Source organism: Pyxicephalus adspersus, chromosome 1, assembly GCF_032062135.1.
Source record: "Pyxicephalus adspersus chromosome 1, UCB_Pads_2.0, whole genome shotgun sequence".
Classification (NCBI taxonomy): Eukaryota; Metazoa; Chordata; class Amphibia; order Anura; family Pyxicephalidae; genus Pyxicephalus; species Pyxicephalus adspersus.
In genome coordinates, this window is record NC_092858.1 from 3357534 (window position 1) to 3367646 (window position 10113).

The 10113-nt window shown below is 42.6% G+C and overlaps 2 protein-coding genes across 2 annotated transcripts; both read right to left on the bottom strand.

Annotated features, from left to right (window-relative positions):
- Positions 1-2078: 2078 nt before the first annotated feature.
- On the bottom strand, positions 2079-8757 carry LOC140321806 (sialidase-3-like). The gene is given in 4 exon segments (XM_072398590.1): positions 2079-3702; positions 3796-3909; positions 8432-8585; positions 8747-8757. Coding segments are annotated over 4 exon segments (1269 nt in total). The 3' UTR covers positions 2079-2712.
- Positions 8758-8816: 59 nt separating this feature from the next.
- SPCS2 (signal peptidase complex subunit 2) lies at positions 8817-10113 on the bottom strand (the record flags this gene model as incomplete). Its single annotated transcript, XM_072400804.1, is given in 2 exon segments — positions 8817-8953; positions 9951-10113. Coding segments are annotated over 2 exon segments (300 nt in total), but the record flags the coding sequence as incomplete, so codon positions are not given.

Here is a 10113-nt window from a genome sequence, read left to right on the forward strand (position 1 = left end):
CCCTCGTGGTGAATCTTTCTGTCTATGTCAATGAAAATGTACATATTACACTGATGTCTTTGGGGTTTTCCTAAAATGTGGCCCCGGTTTTTTTTTCGATAAGAAAGAACTTTTTCCCCATCTCATAAACATTCCTGATCCAAGCAAACTGCTGTTTGTGACATCAATGTCCTTTCCTGAAATCTTCCTGAAATCTGCAGGGGATGGCTGTGATCTGACTTTAAGCTCAGTGCGGACTCCTGGGCTGATCATACCAGCAAGAAAAAAACAGAATGTAGAGCTGTTGGGTGTCTCCAGAAAAAATAATTTAATTAATTTTAATTGTAATTAATTTGAAAAAAAAGTATATATCGAGTAATTTAATGACAAGCCCAGTATTTCCAGTACCAGTAAAGCTTCACTTTTATGATAAGGATTTACATGTATTTGTACTGTATCACTATGTAATTTGTTGGGGCTATATAAATCCTGTTTAATAATAATAATAATAATAATAATAATAATAGAAAATATTAATATTGCTACATTGCAGCTAAATCCATTCAATTTATTGGGTGCAAACTCCTTCACTACCACTAGATGGCGCTACCTCACTACAGAACACAATTATTTCACATGGGTTTGTAAAGAGCTCCAGAATTTATGCAATTTCCATTTATTACCACTAGATGGCGCTACCACACTGCGCAAGCACAACAGGCCACCAATTTTTATCATAGTTTTTTTGTCAGTGATACACGGGCTTATGCACCCTCTATGCACTACCACTAGATGGCGCCATTATAACGCACAAGGTTATTTATTTATTAGTTATTTCACATGGCTTGTGAATTACTCTGGGCGTCTGCACTGCTGATATATCACCACTAGAGGGAAGCATCACACCTTACGCCTGGTATGAAGAATGCTTTTTTTACCACTTTTTATTAAATGGCTTATTGTAAAAGAACTGGGGTTCTGCAATGTCGACATACTACCACTAGGTGGCACCAACATACTGCAAAAAATATGAACAACGCTCTTTTGAGCCACAAGTTGCTTATTGTAAGTGTTCTCTAGGCTTCTGCACTGTTGATATATGACCACAAGAGGGGGCTTCACTGCAAAAAAGTATTTTCTTTTTCCAAGGTTTATTCGAAATGACGCCTGAGGTGTGCACTGTTAATGCGTCGCCACCAGATGGCGCCGTAGTACTGCACAATATACGACAAAGGCTTCTTTTTTAAACCACAAGCCTGGAGGACACTTGAGCATTGCACTTTTAAGATATAACCACTAGAGGTCACCAGAATTCTTTTTTGGCCTTTAATTGTTTTACACTGCTTAAATGAACCCTGTGCAGTGTTGATGTAATACCACTAGATGGCGTCATTACATTTCACAAAGTATAAAGAATCCTGGTATTTTTGTAGCCCACAAATATTTTACAATGCTTGTTCTGGATAACAGCCGAGCCTTGCACTGTTGATGTGTCACCACTAGATGACACGATAGTACTACATCAAATATAAAAAGGTTTTTTTTTAGCCTACCTTTATTTTACATGGCTTATTCTGAATGACAACCTGATCATTGCACTGCTGATCTACCGCCACTAGAGGGCACCATCACACTCCACAAAACATAAACACCTTTGCTTGGCCCTCAATTATTTTACATGGCTTACTGTAAATGACTCTGTGGCTTTATTAATGTTGATATATCACCACTAGATGGCGCCACCACGCTGCACAATATATAAAGAAGGAATTATTTTTAGATAATTTATTTTATAAAATGTGTTTTTCTTAATGACACCTGAGCATTGCTCTTCCCATCTGTCACCATTAGATGGCGCCATATAGCCACAAATTTTTTGCATGGCTTTTGAATGGCCTCTGGGCTTCTGTACTGTTGATTACCACTAGATGGCGCCATCACAATGCAATATATTGAGTAAATGTGCATTGCATTATATTATTATTATCATTTTTATTAATAAGCAGGATTTATATAGCGCCAACATATTACGCGGCGCTGTACATTCAATAGGGGTTGCAATTGACAGAGGACCCTGCCCAGAAGAGCTTACACATGTGATGTATACTTTTTACCAGTTTTTTATATATAGTTTATAGATACATTAAACTCACTGGAAGCTCATCTGTCCAATCACAAAGCAACGCCCTCTCTAGAATTGTCAAAAGCACCTTTGATAGGATTCTGTACATTTTCAGGGAGGTAAAAACTCCAGAAGATGGCAAGCTCTGATCCCAAGAGGGGAGCAGAATCATCACATCGCTGTAACAGTTTTATGTTGCAAACAAATTGTAGTAAAAGAAAAGTACTGCAATACCGGAGTTAACCAGTAGATGGCACTGTAGGTAAAATAATCAACAGCAACTCCCGGATAGGTAAAATCCAGGCTATGGGCGCAGAAGCCGACTTCAAGTAATTATACGACTTTGGGCAAGCTTTTTATTACTGTTTGGGGTTTCTTCAAAAATATTCTTCTCTTTATATAGCTTTATGCTGCTAACTTACAAGCAACGAAAGACAGCATCGGTCTCTGCGTGGGAGACTGCTAGCATTGGCTAAGTTAGGGACCAAGTGAGCAACCATAAGAAGCCACGTGTAAAAGCAGAACCAGAGCAAGGCATGCTGGGACTTGTAGTCTGCTGGCATTGACGGAACCCTGAATTGTTGTTTTTGGATGTTGTATCAGGAAACTGATTAGGATTTGGCAATGTTATCTATAAGCTCTTCCACTGTGAACCTTTGGAAGGCGATCTTTTCACAAGCATCTACGCCGCACTCAAACAGGCACCCGAAGGTATGGGAGCCCTGGCAGACGGCAAGGTCGGAGTACCCGCTGGGGCCTTGGTTAATAATCCATGGTTGGTTCCAGCCAGTGGGTAGCAGCGGGGATTTGTTCAGGTAGATCCCCAAGTCAACCCTTTTATGGTTGCTTGTTGGATGGGAGTAGAGGACCCAAGACAAAGAACGCACCTCAAAGTTGGCGTGACCTCCACCATCTTGGTCATCTGACGCTTGGTGGATCTCCAGGGGTTTGTAGCTCACCACACTGCCTTGGCATCCATGTGGTGGCTCACAGAGGTTCCTGCAGAAGTTAGACCTCTGGAACCCCATGCCCTGGTCGCTGCTCGTAGCCTCTACCCGGTAGTGCTTGCTAGTGCGGGCGCTACAATACAAGATGCCCGGACCGTTGCTGCAGGCCACTTCCGCCACCTCGCACTCGCAGGTCTGCTGCTGCCACAGGGTGCTGCCTTTTTGCCAACTGTTGCCATGGTCATCGCTGTAGAAAACAAAGGAATGGGGCTTGGTTCTCCATGGGATAGGAAGGCCACAGACACGGGATTGGATGTAATAGAGTTATGCCGGCACTATCAGTCTCCCGGATGGAGTTTGAATCCCATGGCCCGGTCCGACAGCCACAGTGGCACAATTCTTGGAATCATTGCACAGAACGTCTTCCGTCACGTCCACCAAGGAGCTCCAGGAATTGCCGTAGTCAGCGCTGGTGACCTAGCAGATTCGGGCAGCGTTCTTGCCGGTGATGATCTGCCCCATTTCCGAGCAGTGTGTCCGGACGCAGATGAAGAAAAGAAATACGGTTTGGGTGAAGTCATCATACAGGGGGCAGGGGTTCATGGTACGATGATCCAGCAGCTTGGCATGTCTCACAGCAATCGTCTTCTCCCACTGGAAAGACAAAACAAAAGGAATTTATCCTCACTTACATCAGAGTTCCCATTTAACAGGATTAAAAGACTCAGGTGTCAAGGTGGATGTTACCTGCAGCGTCCCATGAGCCTCCACTCCTCTTCTCATAACCAGGTACAGCGCATCCTGGTCACGGGGGGACGAGCGCTTCTCTGCAAATGCCAAAAAGATGGAGGGCTTCTCTATGTACAGCCAGTCCCATCAGTCTCTGTACAGAGGAGCTGACACTCTAATGTCCCCTCACAGTCACACACTATTATTATACATTTATATAGCTCTGACATATGCCATAGCGCTGTACAGAGAGCATGTTGTGGATAATAGAGGATATTTATTGCCCCCTCCCATCCCCCATAGCAGTCAGTGCTGGGTGTCAGTCTCAGCCTCCCCGGACCTCCCTATAGACACAGAGAAGAATACAGACCTCAAGTACACGGCTTCTGCTAAAAGGATAGCGAAACAGCTGTGCTAGGTTGTCTGCAATGCAGTAGCCCAGACTGGCCCATGGCGGCCATTTTCCCGTAGACCATCTCATAATAAGCACTAAAGACAACAAGAAAATGGCCGCCGTGTCTGGCCCCTTTAGTCCAGCATACATCGGCCTCTAGCGATCCTCCCTATAAGGGGTTTCCTCCAATCGGCTGAGACGTAGTAACACCGCCCACTTGAGTGTTCCTGCTGATGCTGGAGGTGGGGTCACGTGACAAGTGCTGATCCTGTGTGAGCGCCCCCTGTCTGTGTATATCATAGATAAACACATGGGATGAAATGTACAGAGATGTATAGAGAGTACTAATGTGTGGAATGTGCAGATATAATATAGGAACTGTATTGGTTGTGCAGTTACAATGTGAGCTTTATCATGAGTTACTGCAACACAACAGTGTGGTTTGGCCCTTAGGGACCCCTTTAGAAAAAAGTTTTTAAACAGTAAAAAAATTTAATTCTGATACCTTAAACTTATCACCCAAATTTATCAAATAATCTTGCATAGGGGAAATTTGCTGATATTATGTAGCACAAGGTGTGTAGTTACCCTTTAGTGTCCCATTCCCCACGCACACATGTATTCTCCCCCATTGTTGTTCAGTCCCTGCACATGTGTATTGTCCCCAGTTGTTGTTCAGTCCCCACACGTGTATTCTTCCCCCGTTGTTGTTCAGTCCCCACACATGCATATTGTCCCTCGTTGTTGTTCAGTCCCCACACATGTGTATTGTCCTCTCATTGTTGTTCAGTCCCCACACATGTGTATTGTCCCCCTGTTGTTCAGTCCCCCCACATGTGTATTGTCCTTCAGTCCCCACACATGTGTATTGTCCCCCGTTGTTGTTCAGTCCCCACACATGTGTATTGTCCCCCCGTTGTTCAGTCCCCACACATGTGTATTGTCCTCTCGTTGTTGTTCAGTCCCCACACGTGTATTGTCCCCCCGTTGTTGTTCAGTCCCTTGTATTTGTGCAGTGACCTCTCAGTGTCCAGTTATTAGTGTATCTGCATTATCCTCTTAGTGAAACCATTAAAGTTAATCTAAATCCCAACATTTTCTTTGTATGTTTGGATGGAGTGGTCAGGGGTTGTATGCCAATCAGTGCCCCCAGTAAGAAAAGTCCCCCTTTTGGTCTTAATTATTACTTAAGTTGAGCCAAACCTCAAACTTCTGAGTTGTCCCCAGCACGGGTATAAAGCCCAAAACTGGGGGACTTGATTCAATAGTAAGAGGAAATTGTATTTATTTTGGAGTGATTTCATCTCAGTTCCTGCTACATTTAAAGAACATGAAATGATGATTATTCTCTAGAATAGGACAGGGATGAGAGGAATTTGTTGTTTGAAGCCTTTAGCTTGACGTATGATTGAGCGGCCATTTCTCTCTGTATTAACCCCTTGATGGCCAGTGTCTATGTTATCCTGCCATCCCATCTGTAGCCTGTCCGTGCATGCTAACCCAGCAATGGTCACAGTCCTGGGGGATGAGAGATTGATTTTAGGATGAAAAGGTAGAAGGCAGCAGCTTGGAAGAGTTGGTGGCCATGCTCTGGAAATACTCCATAACCTCTCCTTCCCCACCAGCACCCCTATCACCAGAGCTGATTGGAGGGAAGTGGGATTTGCAGAGGGCAAACCTATTAGCCAGTCTATAGTACCCAGCTATTGCCACGAGCAAGGTACTGCACAGCAACAATGGTAAGGCAATGTTGGAACAATTGCATGCAGAAGATGGCCAAAGAAGCCCAGAGAAGGACCGGCTGTACTGCAACGAAAGATGCATCCTTCCCTTGTTGTAACCAACCCCAAATAATATGCATAGCTTAGAGGAACCAGTGACCCAAACTCTCTATCTAGGGAGTGTGCTTGGGTCTAGCCATCTAATACCTGAGTGTTGTGTCATAGTAGATCACATGGCACCTCATACCCATGTATGTATTTTGCAATGGTAGCCACAGGAAATAGTGGGGGGAAGTATTACTTACAAAGATGTTGTCATTTTACCCTGAATACAGCTGTGATGGAATGTACATGATAATAATTTTCTTTGTATATGTTCTTCATAAATCTCTGCTAATGAAGAAACAAAAACATGAAACTTTTATAATGGTTGCTCTTTGCTCAGTCACCCAGCAGTTTGGGATTGAACTCCAGTTTAACATTTGTGCATTTTTACTTCTCTTGCAACTCTTTGAATGAGGTTTTATCTTCAATGAAATGCACATATAGTAAGAGGTTTACCTGCTGAAAATTGTGTGACACTTCCAGATATTTATCATCGGCCCCAAGGATCACCTCATGGCAATTAGCAATGACTTCAGCGGCTCTTCTCTCCAGATGGACAGCATTATCTTCATTTATGGATCATCCAGAATCAGGCTCTAGGCTAAATCGCAAATGTCTGCAGGGGATCAGTCATAACCTCTCATCTTATGATAATGTTAAAAGTCTAATCATTGGGAAAAGGAGACTAAGAAAATTGTTCCTCTTGCTGCAGCAGACAGAAAGCATCTTCTCAGTCTAAGTCTTCTCCTGTGTCACTCTCTGTCATTTGCAACCCCAATTTAATGTACACCACTGCATATGTTATTGCTATATAAACCCTGTTTAATAATAATAGTCACTGACTGAAGCTCAAGGAAGTAATGATATATGATTTGTAATGATGTGACAGGCTTTTGCAAAATGATAGTTGTCGTACATTGGATTCAAGGTGATCTTTTTGGCTGAGGACCCCCAACAACAACCAACTAACCATTTGTAAATGCAACCAAATGTTATCACTTCTTTATTGCCTATAGATAATCGTATCACTCGGTTTAGTTCAGGCAGCCCTTTAATAAATATTTGGGCTGCTAACACCCTATTGTGAGAAAAAAAAAAGCACAGGACCCCTTTTTCTAATGCACTGAGATCTGTCATGCCGATGCATTGTGGTGCCTTTCGGACACCGCTATGCAGCAATACATGCGTCACTGGAGAGAACAGTCCTCAATTACAGCTTACGAGTTCATAGATGTATTGGCTGCATTAGTTTACCTTATACCGGCAAGCAACATATTCAGAAAGTGGAGAAAATAACCTGCCGATCCCGCCAGCAATTCCATACCCTTCTCACTTCCAGTGGGTGAAAATTAAAGTACAATGTTGCTTCTGTAAATAATTGATTGGTGATGGATTCCAGCAAGGAAAAGATGAGCGTCATACATACAGAGCTGTTTAATTTATTAGGATGGAAGATGAGTGAGAGGTGTCTTTCTGCCTCCTCCATAGGCAACAACATCTGTATCTACTGACGCTTGGTGACCTGGCAGGATGGATCATTACCAAATATCAGTCAACACCTTTTGCTCGAGATGAACAAGTGTATGAAGCCTGTATGTTGTCACAGCAGAACATAAAGTGTGTTACTGGCAGGAGCAGCAAGTAAAAATATAAAAACGAATGCAGCCATCACATCGAAGGACCGGTAAGCAGCATTGAACACAATATTTATTTTTGTGTTTAGATGCAGAGTATTGGTTGGTAAGTTTTTGAATGAAACCCCTTTTACAGCTATGTGAGGGGTACATTTGAAGGATTTCCTCTCACAGGGGCTCCTTCTGGACAAGAGCACATTCACACCCCCCAAAAGAAACTGAAGTTCAAATGATGCTCCAGCAATATCCTTCAAAAACTTTATTGATCTGATCAACAACCCACAAGCCCACCTAGAACCCCCTCCTAATGAATTTAGCTTATTTAAAGCAGAAATACACTGATAAAAGTTTGTCTGCCATTGCTGAGCAGGTTCTGAAAAATCTCAGTTACCGATGTGTTTGTTTCAGGTGACCAAAGCTACTGAAACCAAGTGATCAGCTTTACATCCAAACAACCAGCTCAACAATGGCAGCCTTTCATCACCACTCACTAAAGGTCCACTTTAAGGTGAAATGTTTTAGAGGCGGTGGTTCCAGGAAGAACATTTTGTCCATTGGCTGAAGCAAGCAAGTTTTTACTTTTGAAGGATATTGCTGTCAGAACTTTGTAAAACTTTACTGGAGTTAGATGTTCCAAATTCTACCCAAAATAAGAATAAACTATTTTTGCAGACACTTTAGATTTATGGCTCAAGGGAACTAAACACAAATGAGATTCTAAAAGAAATGGCTGCCCTTCAGTGATAACAATGAAGGCCTATTTAGGAAAGGTTTACGTACGAAACTTTCTTATGATTTACTTTGTCACGGGAAGTCTCATTGGATTGGGTAGCGAGGGTCAGGGGGTCACTGAAGTCTGACAGCTGCACAGCTCCTGAGTGTGCCGAACATCTGATAACAACTGTTTTCTCTGTTCTATCGTGATATGCATCTTTATTCAGCTGCAGAATCAGTCTGAAAATAAACAAAAATAAAGACGAGAGAGGGAGGATACATAAACCTGTAGCTATTATATTCGGTCTGTAACAGGCTGCAAGAACTGACATTTGTAACAAGGCTGAGATAAAATAATGACAGCTCTAATCTAGAAAGAAACAGACTATACACGGACTCACACTGTGTACATTATCTCACTATTTGGCTGAACTTCCATAGCACACAGCTGCTGTATAAAGGTGACACATTACCGTTTGAGACTGGAGGAGAGGTGCCAGATGTCATCAGGGTCCATTCCAGCGGGATCCCTTCTGTGGGCCACAAGGAAAATGCTCTTCTCTTTGTATGAGGTATAAATGGTGAGGACCCCCATCATCAGGAAATACGTGAACACGAGTTAAGGTACAAGCTGCATAAAGCGGATGAAATGCAAACAATCCTTTTCTCTCCTTTCATCTGGTAAACTTATCATCCAAAACGTTTTAATAGATTTGTTTTAGGAGTGCAGAATACTCCGAGCAACCATGTAACAACAGTAAAGGAAGGAAGGTGGGAGGGACACCTGAAAAATAGGGAATAATTGCAGCCACCACATCTAGGGATGAGCTGCAAAGTATTACATTTTTATTCTTAGCTTTGGATACCCTTCTATTGTGTTACATCCCCTTAGATTGTAAGCTTTTCAGGGCAGGGCCCTCTCCTTCTCTGTCACTGTCTGTATCCGTCTGTCATTTGCAACACCTATTTAATGTACAGCGCTGCGTAATATGTTGGAGCTATAAAAATCCTGTTTATTAATAATTATAATAGATATCATTTAGATTGGTGGAAGTCAAGTCTGACACGACACCACACCAAGACCACACAATGTTTAGTAAATGCAATATCATCATTCCCTGGCATGGTGTTAGATACCAGACATATTTCTATGAGTCTCCCTCCTCAAGCATCTGACCCAAAGGAGGTGAAAGGCCATTTCAACATCCACTTTATAAGAAGCTGCATGAACTGAGTTTTAATGCAAAATGTATATATTTATGACCGGAGTGCCTCTTTCATATTTAAATACTGCCAAAAGGTAGTAAAAGACAAATAATGCTCCGATAGATTTCTGCGCCCAAAATGACTTTGAATTCTCAGTGCACAGAATACACAAGTTGGTTCGAAGCAAGACTCAAACCTTTTACCAGTCCACGTTGAGGACCCCAACAATGAAGGTCACTAGGGATTTGATCCATGCAATGCCCACTACATAGCACATAAATCAGGGAATGCCTCGGCCTATAAAAATGGATCCTATATGCGCAGAGAGTAGTGGAACCTACATATGTGACCAGCAGCAGGGGGACAATCTTTGCATTGATTGACTCAGTAAAAGGATATGATATGACGCAAAAGGCCAGAACGGGTTTAGATTCAGGGAATGGGTGCAAGTAATCCCACACCAAGGCCACAATGGCAAACAGGCAAGAGATGGTGCAGATGATGAGTCGGCCATCGATGAGGGAGAAGTTTTCAACATATTTGTATTTCTCCAGCAGGACCT